General features: G+C 40.4%; 1 protein-coding gene across 2 annotated transcripts; it reads right to left on the bottom strand.

The window, feature by feature from the left end:
- Positions 1-1,097: 1,097 nt before the first annotated feature.
- On the bottom strand, positions 1,098-21,623 carry pitx3 (paired-like homeodomain 3). 2 transcript variants are annotated; one of them, XM_074645624.1, is made up of 4 exons: positions 21,254-21,623; positions 13,291-13,408; positions 8,338-8,543; positions 1,098-2,562 (listed from the first exon to the last, which is right to left on the bottom strand). In XM_074645624.1, exons 2-4 carry the CDS (start codon positions 13,397-13,399, stop codon positions 1,993-1,995), a joined length of 885 nt encoding a protein of 294 aa, XP_074501725.1. In that variant the 5' UTR covers positions 13,400-13,408; positions 21,254-21,623; the 3' UTR covers positions 1,098-1,992. The 2 variants fall into 2 exon arrangements, with proteins under 2 accessions (XP_074501725.1, XP_074501726.1); XM_074645625.1 differs by lacking the exon at positions 21,254-21,623 and adding an exon at positions 17,697-17,925.
- Positions 21,624-21,948: the final 325 nt, after the last annotated feature.

The following is a 21,948-nucleotide window of genomic DNA, read 5'->3' as shown; positions in this document are numbered from 1 at the left end:
AGTGAACTGTTTAGCTGTAAAATGAGAAAGTTTGTGACCCGGCAGCCATGTTGAGATCAAGTTGAGGAAATACCAAGCCCCGCCCACCAGCCAGAGCACAGCCAATAGGAACGCTCTCTCGCTCTGAAATGACCTGTGATTGGTCAAAGTCTCCCGTCACAGGCTAGATTTTTGAAAAACAGAGCCATGAGGAGGTGCAGAAGTCTAGTTATTTCTCAGAACACCTGAATTACAATATGCTGAAAGGTTATTATGGATTTTTTGCGCAATGATGCCAAAAACATTCTGCCTACTGCCACTTTAACAGCCAATGTATGGTTTGTTTTCAACGTATTTGATACGCCAAAACATTTACACTTACTTTTGAAAGGTTTTTGTTCTCTCTAAACAATGATGTGTACAAGTTTTAATCACTTGCTTCCTATAAGAACATTTTAATAACAACTGTTTTTAAAAGATATTTTGAGAGCAGTAGTATAAGCAGTAGTAGTAGAATTATTAGCGGCAGAATGTCAGTGTTGAGTGGTCTAAATGTTGAGATGTTTCCACCCTCATGAAAGATATGTAAGAGAAGCTCTGTGATTAAAAATGTGACTTTACCTGCGTAAAAAAAAAAAAAAAAAGAGGAAATGTCCGAGCAATAAACAGTTGCAGGGGGCTGATGGGGATTGATGGGCTGCTAACCCCGCGTTTGTGACTCCGCTGGGACACCTCGCTCCTTGAGGCCCTTATGTAATCCTGGCCCCGCTTCAGCCGCGGCTTCTGTGAATTCCTGCTGTGTTACTGGATAGCCTGCGGTTACCACTCGGGAGTGTAGGTCAAACGTATCAGTGAGCAGCCATCAGGAACATCTATATCTCCCCTCCAGCCTACAACTCGCTTTCGTCGTCGCATCTGGGTTGCCATGGAAGTGAGTCTGGGTTTCCATGGCGTTGTGCTCATTGTTGTGAGGACATTCTGTTTTGGCGCTGTGTCACTCAACTAGCCATAAGCTTTAGATCAGAGATATGAACTGTTCCGTTCGATGTCAAAGCCCATTTGTAGTTGATAAAAACTGATCTTTTAATCGGTTCTTTAATGAGACAAAGCAGGCTACACCAGGAAAAAAAAAAGCTTGTTTTTTTTTGTTATGACAACTGCACTCTTACATACATTTTTTTACAGTCATGGACTCCCTTTGTATAACACCACACAAATCTATATACTCAATGGCTTTTTAGAGTTTTTACTTGACAAATCTCGCTGATATTCTGGTACGTGAGTAAATTGTTGTTTTTGTGTTTGACCGCTGGAGGTTGTGTTCACTTTCCAGGACTGCCCTCCTCTTGCCCCGTCCGAGCTGACCTTTGACCTATGACCTTCCAAAGGCGAGAGGAATTCACAACAAAGTTTAAAGTTCCTAAAGGATGTGCTCATAGTACATAAACCTAGGGCCTTTTGCTTTTGAAGAACATGCTTTTTCTCATCTTTAAAGTACGTTTTCATATATTTTTTTGTCACATACAAAACAAGAAAGTCCATTATATACATCCTCCATTTTCTCCCGCAAACCACAGGTCCCTTTTCCTGCGACACTATAGCGAAGATCGCATTCGATGTTTTTTTGGCCAAGATGTTGACCACCAGTCCAGTTGAAGCATCCATGTTTTATTTACTCTGGTTACTATATTTACTCTAATCATGCAGTTCAAAAAGAAGGAAAAAATGATAATGGTTATAATCTTTATAAATCCTTTGAAGCAGTTGGTCAGTTCAATGACAAAGTCTCACAAACTGGAAAGAATTCCTTTTGAAGCGCGGTGGTCCATCTGGGCACGTCTGTTTGTTGTGTCAGTTTCGGAGATTATTCTCATTGTGTACCGTCGGAGCACGATCTGCCAGTCTGCAGCACATCTGGCAGCTGAGAGATGGAGCCGAAGAGATGTGAAGTGGGGTAATTGTGGACTTACAGCTGGTCAGTGGGGGTCAGGGGTCGTCATCGGAGCTTCTTCTTCATACCGGCCGGTCGACAGCGTATTGGCAGGGGCTCAGGTTGGACACGGGGTTCTGCACTGCCGGATAAGCGAAGTTGGTGTGCTGCTTGGCCTTGAGCCGCAGGCTGGCCAGGCTGGAGTTGCAGGTGTCTCTGTACATGTAGGGGCTGGCCGTGGTGGCGTAGGGGCACGTGGCCGCAGTCACGGCTACCGAGTTGAGCGCCGTCGGGCTGTTGAGGTTGTTGAGGTTGCCCAGGTTGTTGAGCCCCGTGGTGGGAACCCCGGCCACCGCTGAGGGCACCATGCTAGAGGCCATGTTCATGGAGGGGATGGAGCTGGGGGAGGAGAACATGGGCTGGGATGATAGGGGGCTTACATTCATTGAGTTAAAGAATGGGAAGCTCTTGGCGGAGAGCGGGCTGCTGGCTAGGCTCTTGGTGGCCCAGTTGTTGTAGGAGTAGCCTGTGTACATGTCATCGTAGGGCTGCATGAGTCCATTGAACTGGGCACCAAAGCCGTTTTTGCATAACTCCGCCTGCTGGTTCCTCTCCCGCTTTCTCCACTTGGCACGGCGGTTCTTGAACCACACCTACGGAAGCCAAAAGAAGAAAAATCATTTTAGTGTACAGTCCATTTGTTGAACTCTCTTTGAACCCTGATACTTCCCTTAAAGCCCCAAAATAAAGTTTTTCTCAAAAACACAAAATATGCATGACTAAATGTGTGTGTGTTGTAGGGCCAAAATGTTAATCATGATTATTCTGATATATATTTTCACATTAAAATAAAATGCTGTGCTACCTTCTTATTAATGTACAAATTAGGGCTGCACGATGTTGAAAAAAAAGTGACATTGCAATATTTTTTCTGCTACATTTATTGCAATATGAAAAAATACAGAAATATTTACCCTACCCCTTTAGTAGCTACATTTTAAAGTGAAATGGTTCAATCTGGTGCACTTTGAGAGCAAAATTAGCAACGAAAAGAGCTAGATAAAAAAAATGTTTGCTCTTAATTAAATCATAAACACATTGGTTGTATAGATATATAAATATTAAAGTTCAGCATTTTTTCCTGGTTGTAGTGATGTGGCTGCTTCCCCAGATCTGTACAGTATCCAGAATCCAGCAGTATATCTGTCAAGGGTTAAACTGTAATTGTGGCGACTCATTCAGTACACACACACTACTTTAGACTTGAACTTTAATATTTATTCTTTTATGTAATTCTTGGTCCAAAAAAAAAGGGTCTACTTTAAAGCCACTGTGTCTACAAAATATCTGTAGCTTTATCAGCCTTTTAAAAACATCGTACCATGTGTAACTTTAGATACAAAAAACTAAAACGTTACTTTATATACATATATACATATATACGTATATATATACGTATATATATACTGCGCACGCTGCTGGGAGGATTCATTTCAAAGTTGACAGACGGCAGTAAAATGACCGACACACAGCCAGTCACTGATCATTTTGCCCACTTGTCGATTATAAGGCACGAGGTGTTTTCAGAGCTTCACCTATAATAAAGACTAAAAGGAAAGAATAGACTGACTGAAGAAGTTATTTCCAAATGACTTCTTCCTTAACTATCAGAAAGTGTCAGGAGTCAATAAAGTCTAATTGTAAAAACCCCATCTCGTCGGAGTATCCCAGCCCCTCTCAGACACTTTCAGTAATATTGTGTGCGTATGTATCCAGAATTTTTGGAAAGACATAATGATCCCAGAAAGTAAGTTGAAGTGTATCATCAAACAGTCATATTAGGCAAGGCTTATTAAAACTAATCATTGACTTATTTGAATTGTGAAATCCCAATGAAAGAAATGTCAGGGAAGGGCAATCTTCACATTTTGTCATTTTATGGTCCTATATTTGGAGGATGTGAGTCGGATTAAAGCTTTAGTGGAAAATCTAAATTGAGAGATTTTTTTAGAAATGAAAACTGTGCCGAGTTCCTCTTAGTGTGAAGTTGTGGACAAACTTTTGCTCTGAATCAGAAACCTTTCACTTGTGGATACAAATACAGTATCTGACAGCAGGTCATCTATTCGTTTCACATCAGATCATTTCACATCTTTTATCTCTTTAATCCTCGTGAAACGTTTACTGGCCTTTTTCCTGCGTTGCTGCTCGGCCGAGTCTCTGACCCCCTTGGCATACATGCTGCGTATCATCCAATCCTCTGTTATTATTGTAACAGAATGCTGTTGACCATTAATATGAGTATAAAGTGCATGACTGTGAGTTTTCCATCCCACTCAGTGACAGCAGGGGAAACCCCCACGGCAGGCGACAGAAGCTACCCAATCTTTACCGTGACTCGGAGGCAATGCTGTTAGAAGGTTTGCGTAAAAGGCTGAATGTCAAGGTTATTCACTGGCTCGAGTGCAACCACATTTATCTTTGTCTTCTGTGAAATGGTCAAATGGTCAGTCCAGTCTCTGTTGGAATAATGTCCAGTCTAAATGTTCAGCGCCAATGCAGGAAGTAGCAGTGACATTTACATAGAGTAACGGAAGTTTGGCCTCTTTTAAGGTGGCAGGAGTGAAAATGAGTCATCCTCAACATTTGTTGTGTTCAGAGGCCTGTAATACGAAGCGAGTTCAACATACCCAGGGTATCTTCTCGTTATCAACCCAGATCCCTCTAAGCGGTCCTGCGACGCTGGTTATCAACTCGGTAAATCAACCCAGGGTTTCTGGCTATGAACACGTTCACATGAAAGGGGCGGGGTTTACAGCATATGACCAATCACAAACACAGACAAGTCTACTGTCAGCAGAGCGGCACATTTTACAAATACAGAGCTATAATATTAGACAAACACGAAGAAGTTAAACACATAATCCACTAAAATTAACACAGTTGAAGCTGCAAAATGCAGGAAGGACAGCTGGCAAAAGAAAAAAACTGACGATGTATGAATGTGTAAATTAACAGACTTATTAATTTACCAGAATTCTCAAAAGTCAGACATAGTCGGCTAGATATTATAAAAGCCTTTCAGAGTATACTGGATGAATAGACCACACCTCATTACGCCCTTTAACAGCAATGTGGCGTGTAGGAAGATTTCACCCTTCTTTCAGCTGCGTCCCCCTGTCAGGTGGTGTGAAACAGACTTGAGATCAAGTAAAAAAATAAATCTAAAAACATAGTTCAAAGCGGTAAATACCCACAGAATACAGCCAGCTGTCCTTCCTGCATTTGTCAGTTTAAACTGTGTTGTTTTTAGCCTGGATTATGAGTTCAACTTCTTTGTCTTTGTGTAATATTATCATACAATCTGCTCACAGAGCTCTGATTGGTCAGTAGGAGGTGCTTTCATACGAGTTGATCTCTTATCTGGAACATAACCTGCTCCGGAGCAGGTTAAGTGTTCAGCATAAGTTACCATGGTAACGATCTACCCCGGTAAGAAGTGATCCACCGTCGTAGGACTGAAAACCCTCGAAGGGTTAAACTTGAAGTTACCTCGCTAACCCCAAATCCTGGTTCATAGTACAGACCTCTGGTTTCAGAATGATGAAGACAGTAGGAGAACAATTAGATACAAAATAAGATGGAGGTTATACAGCCTGATGTTTCCCTTGGCAACTATCATGTTTTCCCCAATTGATGAACAGATTTTTAGGCATTCTATTATCAAATGGCTTGAAAAGTAGTGCATGCAGCTGCCGTAAATGTCTAAAATTTACGACAGCTATTACGGCAATTTTACCAGCTAGTCGTTAGCTTTGTCTGTTTGCTGGACAGATAGTGTAAAGTGAGTTTATCCACTGTGGGTTTGTCCATACGAGTAATATCTTTCACATTATAGTCATTTGATTCATTGTCATACTCCCGATTTTCCTGGGAGACTCCCGGTCACAATTCGGTCACAATTCTCCTGTATTTCTCCTAATTTATCACAAATTTTCACACTAGTTTTTCCTTTTTGTTATCTCAACCTGTTTCTGGCGCTGTACAGCTTGTATAATCTGGACGACAATAGAGCTACACCAAATGTCGTTTCCCAGCGGAAGAGAGCAGTCTATGCTCGCGACACAGCGCAGTTTGAGCTCATGTTTGAGCTGTGCTCGCCACAGAGTGCAAACGCCCAAAGTTGGGCTTTGCTCAACTTAGTGAAACGCCGTTGTGGCGTGACGCAAGCCGTTGGAAATAATAATGTTTCAGAGCGCAGTGGTGCCGTTGTCACGTTGTGTCTGAAAGGGCCTTCAGTGAGTGAGAGACATGGAGAGAACTAAAGAAATACTCAAGCAGGGGCAAGAAATAAATAAAAACAGATGAATATTAGTTTATGCCAGAGATTCACATGCCAAGTTCACAGCAGAGGGGCAAATTAGTCCGTTTTCTTTCCTGAGAATTAAAGATAAAATTAAAAGTTTAACATAAAAATGCTGTTGCAGTGCAGCCTCCTTATTTTTTTGTTATTTTCATTCTTTGAAAGTCACCAAAAGGCAGGAAACAAAGTCTCTGAAAGTCACATTTTTCATCATTTTCAACAATTAGGGTGATCTATCAGCAGAAATGGAATACATTATTAATGAGTATGTTTTCTTTAGTGTGTAATCACCTGATATAAGAATCGTGTTTCCGTTACTTTCGAATGAGCCGTTTATATCTACAGAGGGAGTTGGTCCTCTCCACTGAGTCCGCCATGTTTCTACAGTAGCCCAGAACGGACAAACTCTATCAACTTTTCCTGCTTGGGGCCGGAGTCGATAACGTTACTCACTCCGTAGTTAACCCCCGTCACTCCACTCAGCCGCCAGGAAACCTCTGTTGGTCTGGAGGAGCTGCAGCGTTTATTTCTGCACAAACTTCCACTGAACATTCACGAGATATTCTCAGAGCTAATCTAACTCTGTCTTCTGCTCCGCTAGCTCACATCACACATTAGCAGACTGTAGAGCACACAACACCCTCTATCACTAGACCCCTCGGTTATCAATATGTCCCATCAGTCTGCAGCTTATGATTAACAACATGCTCGCTGACAAATCTCATGAATCAAGCTGACAGGTGAAGTGTTTCGGGCATGTGTCGGGCTCAGAAAGGCCACTGATAGATATTAGTGCCCGGACCATAGTGTAGTCTGTTGTCCTTTCTAAATAACAACCAAGAGTGTGCGCTATGTGACCTTTCATCCAGCCAACATTAATTTGATCCATTACTTGTATGGCAGGCCAGGGATTGTATTGTCATCCATCAGAATGTGTGTCCTCCTGCTCCATATAGCTACAAAGACCAAACCCCTGGGTGTGGGCGAACTCTGCGCCACCGTTGACATTTGGGTTTCATGTGTGAACTGAAGCTTTGCTATAAGGGAATAAAACATTGCACCTACATGAACTTTGTTTTTTTCTTGTATTTTCTAACAATATAGGTATCATATATTTTCCCTGCAGTTACATGAGCTGTTTGAAATTTGATAAATAGATTGACTCTGTTGTTAAAACAAGCTTTTTCCAGCTTTGTCTTCTGGCTAGAGTAAAGCCCTTCCTCAATCGGCACCATCTTGAGATGGCGATTCACACTTTTATTAGCTCGAGACTTGATTATTGTAATGCACTGTATGTTGGTCTCAACCAGTCTTTCCTCGCGTGCCTCCAACTTGTGCAAAAGGCCGCTGCTCGCTTTTTAACTAACGCTTGCAGACGTGAACACATTACCCCCGTATTTTACTCGCTCCGTTGGCTTCCAGTTCGCTTTAGAATCGATTTTAAGTTCTTGATGTTAGTTTTGAAACGTTTGAATATAAAACAACTCGTTGAAATCGGTTGAGAAATGTAGACGTTATAGTGCTTTTTATCCAGAAAAACGGCAGCTCCCCCGTTCACTTGTATGTGTTTTCAGGTCAGTCTTGCCCTGTCCAATATGGCGCCCACGTACGATCCAGGATGCAATGTGGCGTCTACGTATATATGCCTATGGTCTGGCTACTTTGAAGGGAGTGCAGATAGTTTCAATTTCAGTTCAGTTCGTCATCAAAAAATATTCTAGATATAGCTGCACTTGAACTGAAATAGATTTGTTTAGGTGAGCCTTTCTTTTAGGTGGCTAAAATCCATTTTGCTGTCGGTACTCCAATCTCCTCTACTGCAGGTAATACACTGACTATGGAGAAGTACCTCATACAACCCCACTGAGGAAACACCCAGACTATCCCTTTAAAAGGCTCTGTGCTCTACAAATGTGCCACCTTTGCCCACAAGATGATGCGAGAGAAAAGCTCCACTCGGCTTTCATTCTAACCAAATACTTCACTTGGCTGATTAGCACGCCTTCAGAGAGGAGGACCTTATCAGGGAAACCAGCTGCTGTAACAAAACTCTGTGTGTACTCACCCTGACCCGTGCCTCGGTGAGGTTGGTCCACACTGCGATCTCCTCTCTGGTGCTCATGTCGGGGTAGCGGTTTCTCTGAAAGGTCGCCTCCAGCTCCTGGAGCTGCTGGCTGGTGAAGTGAGTCCTCTGCCGCCGCTGCTTCTTCTTCAGGGAGCCGTCCTCGGCGCTGGACTCATCCAGCTGGTTCTGGTGGGATTTCTCTGTGTCTGCACACCCAACAGAAAGAAGACGGGTTTCATTAGGACACTGGGAGGTGTATAGCTCAGGAGAGAGACAGAATAACATGAAAACAGTGCATCACTGGCTCATTTAAAGATTGTAGACATCTGTAGACGTGGAATACTTAAGATAGTGTTTTGAGAGTGGTGAGGATGTGCAGGAGAAATCAATATGTTGCAACCACAGACTGATCATCAGTTCATTGTCATATTATACACTCAGGGAAAGGAAAAGGAGCTGTGGGCACCTACTGACCCTCACACATGTATGTAACTAAGCACAAATGTATTTATTAGTATGCACCATGTACACACTGCATTTTAAAAAGGTAATAAAAGTAGATTTTAATCCAGGGCCCCTCCTCGAGACTGGGTAATAAAGCAGGTGTTGCCATTATTTGACTGTGTAATATCCTTAAGTGATGCTTACAGGATTAAACAGAGAAATCTAAGATGCTTTGACCTATTTGTAATCCATCTCACCTCACTTACCCAAAATTGGGATTATAACTAAAACAGAGAAAACGGTGTTCTGAGACACTTGGCGTCTGCATCATTTATTTATTTATATATATATATCTATATATATATAGATATATATATATATATCTCATTGGACTATTATTAATAATATTTGATTGTGTATAAACAGCACTAAGCAGCACAGCACTAATTTGAACACATTTTTTATAAAGCCGGGTAGTTTGATTTTGATCTATACAAATACAGAATTTTTGAGTTGATCATACACAATGTTTGCTATATGTAAACTGCAAAGTAACTAGTTAGTATTCCTGTCAATATTTCACTCTGAAATGCCGTGGAGTAGAAGGATACGGTAGCATCAAATGGAAGTATAAAGTAAAGTACCTCAACTTTGTTTTACTTAACTATGGTATTTGTATTTAAATGTACTTAGTTGTAGAAAATAGAATAGATAAAGTTCGGTGGAGTTTAGAATTGTTGTTGTGGAAATTTCCCTGGAGAGACATGCTGAAAGGAATTAATTTAAACCAAAGATATGAATATTCCTTCATACTTCTTGAACTATGAAGAACAAAAGTATATCAACACATCGTGTATCTGTGAAACATTATTGTGACACCTTTCAGCCTGGATTGCATCAGCATTATCCAATCCCTGCTGAAGCTGACTGGATATCCTATCAAACATCATCTGGAATCCCTCCATCCCACAGGCTGGAAAATGACAAGCATGGGTGTGACACCGCCGAGACCGAATGATTCCAAACACTGCGTTACGTTCGGAGACGTGCGGGGCCAGTGAGTGATTGCATTTGGCCCCCAAGCGCGGTGAGTTTTAAAGGACCACACATCCATGTTATGTCTGCCGGGGCTTCTCTCTCTGCCAGATCTGACTCCCACATTTTGAGGACCTCACAGAAAGAAGTGAAATTAGTTGGCCAGCTAATCCCGCGGATCAGGCTTTTGTGACTGGGGCAAGTTGGGCTCTGTTTGGCGAGGGCTTAGCTCTCGGAGCAGTTCGAAATAATCAGCGGGGTTTAAAAAGAGGCTCCACAGGGCCGCCGGCAAAACCAATAAGGGCCAGGCAGAGGCTGTTATCTGGCAGTAAACTGACACTGGGTAAGCTGTCACTTAAGGCCAAAGTCTATAACACAATACTGAGGAAAGGGCAGACCTTTTTAGAGTGGGGGCGCTGACCAACAATAGGAGCAATGTGACTGATAATGTGCCGACACGACAGAGCTGTTCCAGGTCAGCTTCTCAGAGACAACAACGACGAGAGGCTTTTACTTTCTGGAAAACAGCTAAACTCAGAATATATTCCCAGAAATAAAAAGGTACAAATGGACTATCACATAGTAGTCAGAGCTTTTAAAAGCAGTCCGACAAATTTGCTGTCAGGGGTTAAAACCAAAGCCAGTCTTTACAGGAGCTGCACCTTTTTTTTCAGAGAGGAAGCTGATTATAAAGAGACACACTGTGATAGAAGCCATGTCTGTGCCTGTGGCATGGGCGTCAGTTCGGTGTGGTATAAGGCGTGGCAGCCACATTATACTTCATCACAACACCAGTCCAGATTTTAGGTGGTATTTTGTGTTCATTATAAAGGAGAACAAACACCAACAATGAAGTGTAAGAAGTATTTTCATCTTTTTAAAAAAGGATCATTCAGGACTAGTGGAGAAAACGTACTCAATATAGTCATGGTGCAATCACCGGGACGTGACTATTTGCTGGAATGTTATAACAAATAAACTTATTTTATTTAAAAATTTAAATAAATGTATTTATTTATTTATTTATGTATTTATTTATTTATTTATGTATTTATTTATTTATTTATTTATTTAATTTGTATTTATTTTTTGGAGGGTGGGGCTTTAATTAGTCAAATTTAGACATAAGACTAAGAATCTTTCATCCTATTATTAGATGAATATGATATCAAATTGTATTGTTATTGTTATTATAGGCTTTTGTTGTGATTAATATCTGATTAATAAAACATGTAAATTAGATTTAGATTTTCACAGAAGTAGAAAAAAATTATAATTGCATTATTTACAATAATAATACATCATCAGCAGATTTTTTTTCCCAATTCCTTGTGTCAATGCAAAAGAAATGCAACTGAAATAGTGTATGGCAATAGAGGATTCCTGTTCCTCTTTTCCTATGCTAACACACACCATCTGGGCCTTTTTCATATAATCACTTTGACATTTTAGGCCCTATAAAACAGCAGCAGAGAGTTTACAGACAGCAAATAGGTACATTTTCTCTCTAGGCCTAAATGAGTACGAGCACGAGTCCTCCTGAAGAAGACGGCTGCAGCAGCAGCAGGAGATACTACACCGCAGCATTTTACACCACATTTCTCTCCCAAATAGTTTGTGTTTGACAGTTTGTTAGGACTGGATTTCTAACCACACACAGTTTAGCAATTAGATTGGGTTACGCACACATAAACACACACACACACACACACACACACACACCACTAGATAGATATAGCTGGGTGGCTGGGTTAACATGTTACACACTATATGGAGATGTCAGAGAGAAACTCCATCCAGGTGATTATTTGTCATGTGTTGATCATACTGGGACCAGTTTATGGAGCCTATAACAGCAGTTTTTAACACCAGAGTATAAAGTTAACATTCCACCAATCAACAGTCAGCATTTATATGTGATTACCTATGTATGACCACCTGTTATCACGTGATCATGACAACAAAACCCTGATGAAAAAAGCTATAGTGGACCTAGAGTTATTATTTCAAAACATAATTAATTTAGTTGTTTCTCTCAGTCCTGGTAGAAATGTGCTGATGACCATGTTGCCTTTAAATCACCTTCCATTTTATTTATTTTGTGGATGAGTAAATACAGATCATTGGATTGCCTATAGACCATCAGATAGAGATTATTAAATGTGGATTTTAAAGATTTAGTTTACAATTAATTATGCTCATTTATTTATGTAGTTAGTTATTTCCTTCCCTATGCTTTCCCTTAGTTAGCTACCTTTGCTACTTATTAAATGTATTATTTTTCTCTCCTCTCTCCATACAGTATATCCACCCTATACTCACACGCACACACACACACACAAACACACACACACACACACACACACAGACAGACATCACCTGCTTCTCTCATCCTATATGGCAGAAATGTGTTAACTGCTGTTCCTATCGTCCTCTTGTTGTTCTGTTTATGTATTGTCTTTTGTCTTGCAATAAAAATAATATAATTTAATTTAATTAAAAATAATAATTGTCTGTAGACCATCAGATAGAGATTATTAAATGTGGATTTTAAAGTGTGCTGAAACAAATCAAGTCTGATGCTCTCAGGAGAAACAGCTTTCGCTCCTTTGCAATTAATTTCATTATTGAAAGTCCAAAGCGTTTATGTTATTATTATAATACAGCGTGTCAGCTGCGGCCCGCGGCACTCTTCTAAACTGCGCTCGAGCTGAAGCTAAGACTCTGAGGTGGATGGCGGGAGAGGCGGGAATATCTCCCGGTAAACCTCGGTCTGATCCAGCCAGCATGCACAAACACGGAGGACATTATTAAAGCACTACATAATTACTGTCTGTTGGTTTTGGAGACAATTTGCATTCATAATGTAGCTGAAGCTATTGGGCAGAAATATGGAGGCTTCTCTCGGTATTATTATTATTATTACTATTATTATTATTATTATTATTATTGTAGGATATTCTTGTTGTTCTTCTTCCTCTTCCTCTTATTATTATTATTATTATTATTATTATTATTATTATTATTATTATTATTGTTATAGGGTAATCTTCTTCTTCCTCTTATTATCATTATTATTTTAGGGTATTCTTCTTCTTCATCCCTATTTTTATTATTATTATTATTATTGTTATTATTATTATTATTATAGGGTATTCTTCATCTTCCTCTTATTATAATTATCAGTATTAGTATTAGTATTAGTATTATTATAGGGTATTCTTCTTCCTCCTCTTATTATTATTATTATCATTATTATTATATAGTGTTTCGTTGTCGTTTCTATTGCATGATGAGCCTTCATGTTTCTGCGTGCACGGGATGTTCTGAGCATTTTCTTTCACTTTCGAGATCACGTGCTTTGATCCAGTGGTGCACCGGGAGAGCTCCGTGTAGTATAGTAACATCTGTCCAGACAGACAGAGAGACAGACGGACAGACAGGCTGTGGTGGTGGTGGGTGTAGTTGACTGACCGCTGGTGTCCTGGCCTTTACATCCCTGGTCGTGCTGCGGAGTCCCGGAGTCAGAGAGCGACAGCGCCGGGCTGCGGGCTTCACTGTCCGTCAGCAGGTTGAAATCCATCACCAGCTTCTAAAGACAGAGAGAGACACAGAGACACAGAAAGACCGTCAGGCTTCACCTTCATGACCAACAACATCATCGTTTAATCGTGTAAATGCAGCCGATGTCCATCCACGAGGAAGATCATTTAATACATTTCATTTATATTGATATCATAATTATATGATGATGTCACAACATCCAACTTTAACCCCCCTACCCCACCCTGTCAAAATAACATTGTAATTGCATAATATAAAGTTCCAACACGTTAATATCAACATGTTGTATTTTCTGTAATATTTCAGACCATTTTTGATTTACTCACCTAATATTTCTATAATTTATATTATTCTATATGAACCTGGTCTGCTCTGTCACTATTCCTACCGTGTGTCTAGGTTTCCTGAATGACCTGAATATCTTTCTTTTTTAAAGTAGGCCTCAGACCAGCTGAACACTGATCATTATCCAACACAACACAACACAGCAGGTGATCTTCTCCACCAGGATCACTGCAGGCTGAGCATGCAGGAGGACCATGTCCTCTTTATGTCCCCCACTCTTTGGGTTAAAATCTCCCATCCAGTTGCCATAATCCAGATGAGGGAAGAAGAGAGGAGTTAATATATGAATTGACACCCTCATCTATAACACAGCAAAAAGCTTTAGAAACAAGTGTTTTGTTTTTTACCTCTAATGCATCACATTACATCCAGACTGCCCTATAAGCCTCTCATTGGGGATGATGGGACGGTTTTCACTGAGTTTGTCAGAAGTGACAGAAAGCCTTAAAAAGTTCTGCCATTTCCTGTGGCCTATACTTGTTTTTTTTGGGTAAAAATCTTTTAATGTTCGGTTGATATTCTAAAATGACAGCGCAAGATGCAGACACAGCAACAGTCTTTATCAAAGAAACAAAGCATTTCTAATTCTTTTGTCCTGATTTCTTCTTTTATTGATGTAAATGCATTTTTTCTGTAGTTTTTTTGGTTGAAGAACACCATGTCCCTCCCAAACATAGGTCCTATTTTCACTCCTTTCCTATTGGGGGGGTAAAATATCAATGTATTTATATCAGTATATACTCCGTGTGATGTGGGCTTGTGTGTATTTGTTTAATTTGGCTGTGCCTTCTGTTTCTATTTCCTCTTTGATCTTTCCATTCACCCCCCTGCTTGGTTGTAATCCCGATCCCTTTATATGAGCCTGACATAAGCGGCTATAACGAGAGCTGCCCTGAATTGACTCTATTTCGGGCTACGTGGGGAGAGCCAGAGAGTTATTGCTGTAAAATACATGATGACATTTCCAAGACAAATTCTAGCCGGTGAGGTAGAACTACTGCACGCTCAGTGGAGGCCCAAAAATAGCTGGTGGTTTATTTATCTGAGAGCAGTTAACACCTTGGAAATGTAAGTGTGTGTGTGAGGGGGGACATTCACACCGTCCTAGTTGAAAGATGTCTGGGATTATTTCAATACTCAGAAAGTCAAAAATAAGCATAATATTTACTTCACAAGTTTGATCAAAGGTTTTGCTCATGATGTCACATTTAGACGTTATTCAGCTGTATTAGACTTAAGGGACAAACCACTACTTGAAATGTAGGAAACAGGTATTCAGAGGAATAAAAAGGGATGCAGCAGGCGTAAAGGGAAGAGCTCAGCCCGCCTAAACTCAGCATGGTTGTTACTGTTTACCCTCCTTTTTGTGTTTGCCTTGCGTTTCCCAGGACACTGGCGAGTAAAACCGAAAGTTTACAGGTACAGAGGCAAAGTCTTAAGGCTGCTGTAGACTACAATGAATCCATGTCATCAAAGATTTAAGGAGGCGATAAACCTCATCCCTGAAAGTCAAACAGTGAGTCTGAGCTGAGGGTTTAACCATCCCTGTTGACTGTGTGGCTGCTGCCAGCCTCTGGATGGAGTCGCCGCTGTGGTTAGACGAGCTTCACAAGCAGCAAATTGAGCTTTTCTGGGGGGGGGGGGGCGTATACTGTATATGGCACTACCCCCTCTCCTCTCCTCTCCTCCTATCTTCTCCTCTCCTCTCCTCTTCTCCTCTCTTGGCCTCCGTGTTTCCCTGCATGCACTCTGCCGGACACCATGTCAGTCCTTTGTGTGCCAGTCACATGTGACTTCTGCTAAATGTGAAGCCTCGTGGGGGGGGAGCATGGCATGGCATCGCCATCACAACATCACATTGTACGACTTGGTTGAACTCTTGAACCAGACTCACTGTTCCCATTTGAAACAGTTGAAATGACTGTATTTCCATCTGCGCTCTTTGAACATTATATATTTTCTATTATATTTGAATCTAATTTAACTTCTGTTGTCTAAATGCAAGTTTTTTAGTCCAAAAGGTTTCAGAATCAATGTGTTATCTGTGTACACAACTGCAGAATGTAATCTCCTCTTCAGGTCATTAAGTAGGGATGCACCAATCCAACTTTTTCAGTCCCGATATACCGATACCTGGGCTTTGGGTATCGGCCGATACCGAGTACCGATCTGATACCAGCGTTTAATTCATTAATAAGCCGTATGCCTCACTGGGATCATTCTTTTATGTGTAAGGCAACATCAGGCTTGACTTCAAAATTGCTTTCGTAACTTTGTAAAAGAAAATGTAACAAATAAATACATAAATATAAATTTACTGGATTGTTATTTATTATTAAAATAATAAATCGTACACCAACAACTTGGCAAAAAAGTCTTCAAAATTAGCAGGAATTACAAGGGTTAGTCAAAACTTAAATTAAAATTCCAGTATATAATGTAGATAGTATATAAACATAGAATTGAATTTATCGGCCCCCATCGTCACCGATATACCTGATCAAGATATATGAGTCAGCATCGGCCCGGTATCCAATCCGGTATCGGTGCATCCCTCTCATTAAAACATCCAAAATTCCAAACACAATCCTGAGAACATGAGCACGGTGTTTAGCAGACACGAGGAGCAGAAACACCAACTCGGATCAATTTCATAACAAAATCATTACAGAGCGACATACTAGATATGAAAACAGATATGAAGGAAAATACAGTTTTTAAAGGAAATCCAGACCAGAAGGGAGACTTCCAGAGACTGTTTACTAACTAGAATAATCAAAGAGAGGTTGCTTTGTCGTTTTGTTCCCATGTTCTTCTGGTTTCAATGATTTGAAATTTGGCAAACAAAAAAGAACAGTGTCATCACTGTAAGCCATTAGCTTTCTCTCCAACTCTTCCTCAGCCTCACTTAACATTGTGTCAGTCGCTGACAAAGCAACATAATGCTGCACTAAAGCCAACCTGCATATTCTGATTAAAGGTTTAGCACCTTATTACCGCTGGATATCTGTGACATCCGATAGGTGAGTCCACATTTTCTTCTATCAAACACATCTGCCGTCTTATTCCGGGCCAGACAAACAAACGCCTCGACCTTTCAAAATGTCGCCTGATGGCACAGTTCACATTTTGTCACAGCTAAAACAAGCAACATTTTCCAGAGACTTTAAAGAAAGACTTGCATCTGTTTTTTATTTGGCGTCCGTGAGAATGATCGGAGCGTTTCACAAAAGATTATAGGAGACAGGAAAATGGGTATTCTGCTGGTCGGCCGGAGGCCGTCCCCGCATCCCTGGGAAAAGAGATGCGAGACTAAGGATAAGGTCAAGTCTCCCAGTAGAGAGATTACCTCGGTCAGCACACGGCCTCTGTGTTGTGGCTTTAGATTAATGAGCCTCTGATATGAATTTGTGGGTCAGAAAGATCAGATTCCCCTCTTGTTCATGGCTGCGCAAATATTGTTTTTTTTCCTTTTGTTTAGTTGAATGACTCGATAAATGTGACCTACTATTTGAATTAAAGCCGGCTTTTCTGTAAGTACTTATATGGTTGAACGAGAATCTCACATTTGTCTCCTTTTGTGTTTTTCAAACAACCCTGATCTGACATTTCAAGAGCCTCGTCTGATAGAGCCGTAGCACCGTGTTCACCATCTGATAGAGCCGTAGCACCGTGTTCACAACCTGCCGTGTTAAAATGTTACAGGCAAATTACAGATCTGGCAAACATTTAAGCGATCAGCTTGCTATCACCTTTTGCTGTAGGATTCTTTCAAGAAAGGTCAAGCTGTTTCATGTCCTCCTGAACGAGCTAAAACTGAGCTTTCCCTCCGTTGAAAGTAGAACAACTCAGCACGAACGTGTACAGCAAAACACAACAAGAGATGAAGTCAACACACAAGCAGCTTCTATGTTAAATTTAACTCTTTAGAATTCAAAAAAAGTAGTCATTTTTGCTTGAGGCAGCGTTACCTTTGCTGTAGATGTGTGTTTCTCTGGCTGTTAAAATCAAAGCGGTCCCAGGTCAGTCAGGGTACTCTGGCCTGACAGAGCAACAGCTGTCCCCCTTTGTGAAAGGCAGAGCCCAGGTCTAGTATTAGCAAGGTCCAGTATTTTGGTCAGAATTATAAATGTGAGCCAGTCCGGAGGGCTAAATCCACCGTGGCAGTGATGGATGGATGGACAGACGGGCCTGGAGTCAGTGTGGTGCTGAGAGGCTGGCTTGGATTGGCACTGAGGGGGCGTGCAGGTGATGCAAGCAGAACAAGGTGTCAGTACCCTACCCTAACCCCACCCCCACCCCCACCCAAACACACACACACACACACAAATCATGGGCACCACAAGATTATATTTCCAAAATCAGGACCCCCCCCCCTCTGAGCTCAATATGGCCAACAAGCTATCACTGAGCTAACAAGCATGCTGAGGCCTCAGTAGCTGACAGTCAGATGGATCACTGAGCCATTCTGATGCTTCCAGGGAGGCTGTGCTGATGATGATGATGCTGAACACATCCCACTGTGAGGAGCCAACTCCTCAGTGAGCTTTATGAAAAATCTAAAATAATCCCGAGCTCTTTTGGTTACCTTTTTTTACCCTGTTTTCATCTTTTGAAAAAAAAAAAGGCCCAGTCTATTTCCTGGAGCCCTTGCGGCCCTGAAGCAGCCACCTCTCTACCTCTCTAGTATGGGACTCTCTTACTGCTGGCAATCACAAATGGACTCCAATCAGCAGCAAGATGAGAGTCTGCAGTTTGCATAAGCAGACACCCATCTCATTAAAATATATATCTGGTGATGATAATATAATAAAAAAAAAAAAATGAAGAATGGGAGCTAAAATCCTCTCATTTTTGGGGGAGATTGCCGGGTCCATCTGGCAGTGCGCGCAGCAGACTGCTCGCATTTTCCACGGAGTGCGCGCATTAGCCCGGGAATTATTCATAAACGCGTCGAGAATTAATTCCCGGGATTAAGAGTTGATTAAGATGTGTGTCACTTTGCTGTCTGAGAACTTATTAAGGGCCTCCTCGAAGAGGCGGCAGATGGAATTTCAGTCCAATGTTTGTAGATGTTAATTTGCGCCCTCCTCTAACACACATTTGCATATGAGAGAAGGAGCGAGGCCGAGGAGGCCTGCTGCACAATCACTTCACACACACACACACACACACACACAATACCAGTCCACCGCAGTAATTAACACGCACACTTTCCATAGCAATCATTTATTTCGGTGCACCAAAAATATATATATTTATCAGTGTATAATGTGTAGGAAATGATTGAAATGAGTGTAGGGATCATATTTCTAACAATGATGTGATGATTGTCGATTTTATTATATTTTTATTTTATAATTTTAGGCGATAATATTAGGGGAATGTGAATCGTTAAGATTGCAGTTTATAGTTTTAAAATAATTAAATAAATAGAAATTAAATATCACGACTACCGCTTTGAATGTAAATGCATATATTTTGGGCTGCACATTCTGGTCTGTTTTAAACGTCTTCTTATTATTGTGGGGATTTAATTAGTCCACATTTTACGGGTTAAGCTCAAATGATAGTTCCCGCCTCTTATTAAGAGTAATAAAGCGTTTGATTTCTTCGTTATAATGACTATAGATAATAGTTCTGAATGAAGTTCAACATGTTTGAAGTGAGTAATAGATGCGCTGCCGAGGCCTTCACACACACACACACACACACACACACACACACACTCACAGGCGGGGTGGCAACACTGAGAGAAAGATTTACATTTATACCCTGAGGCCAAACGTGAACTTCAATTAAACAAATGTTATTTTCATATGTCCTGACCTGGGAGCAGATGCAAAAGAGGCTCCTAACTGAAGGCCTGCTGCTGCTGGAGAGCAAATCTAACCCGGTGATTTATAGAAAGCAAATCTGACTGACTGGCCTTTGATTTTTCTTTCTTTTTTTTTCTTTTTCCTTTTTTTCAAAAAAGAACATTTAACAAAAACGAAAGGATAGTTTAGTTAAAGGAGCCGTGGCTCAAACCTTAAAAAATACGGATTAAGCCTTTTTATATATTGTTAAATATAAAATAATACTCGTGCATTGTGGGCTCCAATATTTATTTATTTAACGTTTCTATTTTGACTTTTCGACAATTACAGTATTTTTTACTCATGTATTTATTTTAAACGAGTATAAAGCAGAATAGAATCCAGGTTTCACAGTGTTTATGAGCCTCGGTCTCACAACAGGCCGGGTGCAATAAGGAACTATTTTTTAAAAATCAATATTGAACCAAATATACACATTTACAAAATATCCATCCGCCGAGGAAGACTGTGAGATGCTGTTTAAAAGCTCCGGAAAAACTAGTAAGTTGACTTTAATTTTACATCATTTTATTATTATTATTGTTATTATTATTATTATTGTTATTATTATTATTATTGTTAGGCTATTATTATTATTATTATTATTATTATTATTATTATTATTATTATTATTATATTATAAGAAAGAATAGTCACTCTTAAATATTAAATGGTTAAAAACCTGAAATTGTCTGGTCATAATGTTTGCGTGTGTGTGTGTGTGTGTGTGGGGGGGGTGTGTGTGTGTGTGTGTGTGTGTGTACAGCTTTGTTTTTCGGTCTCCTGTGGCCCCCGGGAGTCACCTGCCACCTATCAATTTCCTCCACATCTCCAAATATTTTTGACCTCCCAAATATTTCACAACGTCCTCTTCTGCGAAGTCTTAGCATTTTGGAGACAACATAGCAGCTCTAAACATCGATGTTCAGATGTAAAACTACTTTTATCAGAATAAAACTAGTATTATCAGAATAATACTAGTTTTATCAGAATAACTAGTATTATATGTATAATACTGGGGCTCTTTTTGGGGAGTGGAAGCGCTGCTTCACCCAAATAGCTCCATAAACTGTCTCTGTCTGCAGGACGATTTTTAGAATATAGCGAACACACAGCGGTAGCCAATAAATAATGTTAGTAATTAAACCTATTAAACATTTAGCGGAAGCCTTTAGCGGGTTTTGCTCTTTGAATTAAGAGTTTAAAATATTTTTTTAGGAATTTATAATCACGTTGATCACTTTGTCTGAATGGAAAATGCAATACACTCATCATTATTATTATTATTATTATTATTATTATTATTATTATTATTAATAATAATAATAATAATAATAATAATACTAAAGTGCTCCGTGGACGCGCACCTAAAAGGCAACTCCTGCTGCTCAATTTGTCCTTTTTCTATTTGTTTCAAGCCATATCCACAACCATTAAAAAGCTTATTTTTTTGGTACTTAATGATGTTAATGGAAAAAGCTTCAGACTGTACTTTATAGAAGAGAGTTAATGAGGCCCCTATCTGCTTCGGCTCCATCTCGGCTGGATCTGATCAACTTTTACGCACAAATGGGAAAAAGAAAAAGCGCAGCTGGATGGATGAACTCCAGACACCAGATTTAAAAACAACGGAGAGACGACAGAGAAAAGTGCGTTTCTTTTTCACTTACATGGGATCCCCGGTGTGGTTAAATTAATCCGTGGAAAAGGCAGATCGCTTGTCTACAGGCTGATGGGTGTCCTGATGGGTGTCCTGATGGGTGTCCTGGTCTCAGGTCTGCTGGTGACATGGACGAAAAGTTCCCTCGTGCGTTAGAAAGTCAGAAAAAAGCTTCAGTCGGTCAGTTTCCTTCTTCTTCTTCTTCTTGTTCCCTCAGTGGTGCTGTCAGACATGAAGGCATGAAGGCTGTGGAGGATTGAGGCTGGATCCACACACACACTATACAGAGGGGGGGGGGACTTCATGCTAAATATTGTGCGTGACAGGTCAACAGTAGAAACCACTCTCTCTCTCTCTCTCTCTCTCTCTCTCTCTCTCTCCCTCTCTCTCTCTCTCTCTCTGTGTGTTTGCGCGCACATACACACTCCCAACCTCCCTCTCTCTCATTGGCTCTCTGTCTACAAACCCTCTCCTCTCTCCATCTCTGTCTCCCTCCAGGGCAGCTTTTTATTTACCTGCACTGTTGTAGGTTAGAATTGCAAAAGGGGTGGGGACTTATTGTTCCTTTTATTTAATTGTTTTGTTTTATAAATTATATATTTTTTTACTTTATCTTCAAGCCATCTCTTAGCAACAATCCTTTTTTAAGCAAAAATAAAAGAGACAGAGAGATACATTGAGATACATCTTCATTACCAATTTTGA

Source organism: Sebastes fasciatus, chromosome 9 (assembly GCF_043250625.1).
Source record: "Sebastes fasciatus isolate fSebFas1 chromosome 9, fSebFas1.pri, whole genome shotgun sequence".
NCBI lineage: Eukaryota > Metazoa > Chordata > Actinopteri > Perciformes > Sebastidae > Sebastes > Sebastes fasciatus.
This window is presented reverse-complemented; position numbering and strand designations above follow the sequence as displayed.

Bases quoted from the DNA above. Each gene is read 5' to 3' on its own strand.
- pitx3 (XM_074645624.1), bottom strand. From the start codon at position 13,399: ATGGATTTCAACCTGCTGACGGACAGTGAAGCCCGCAGCCCGGCGCTG. The intron at 8,544-13,290 runs GTCAGTCAACTA...TTGGGTGTGCAG, and splicing joins TAAAGGCCAGGACACCAGCG to ACACAGAGAAATCCCACCAG. The intron at 2,563-8,337 runs GTGAGTACACAC...TGGCTTCCGTAG, and splicing joins TCACCGAGGCACGGGTCAGG to GTGTGGTTCAAGAACCGCCG.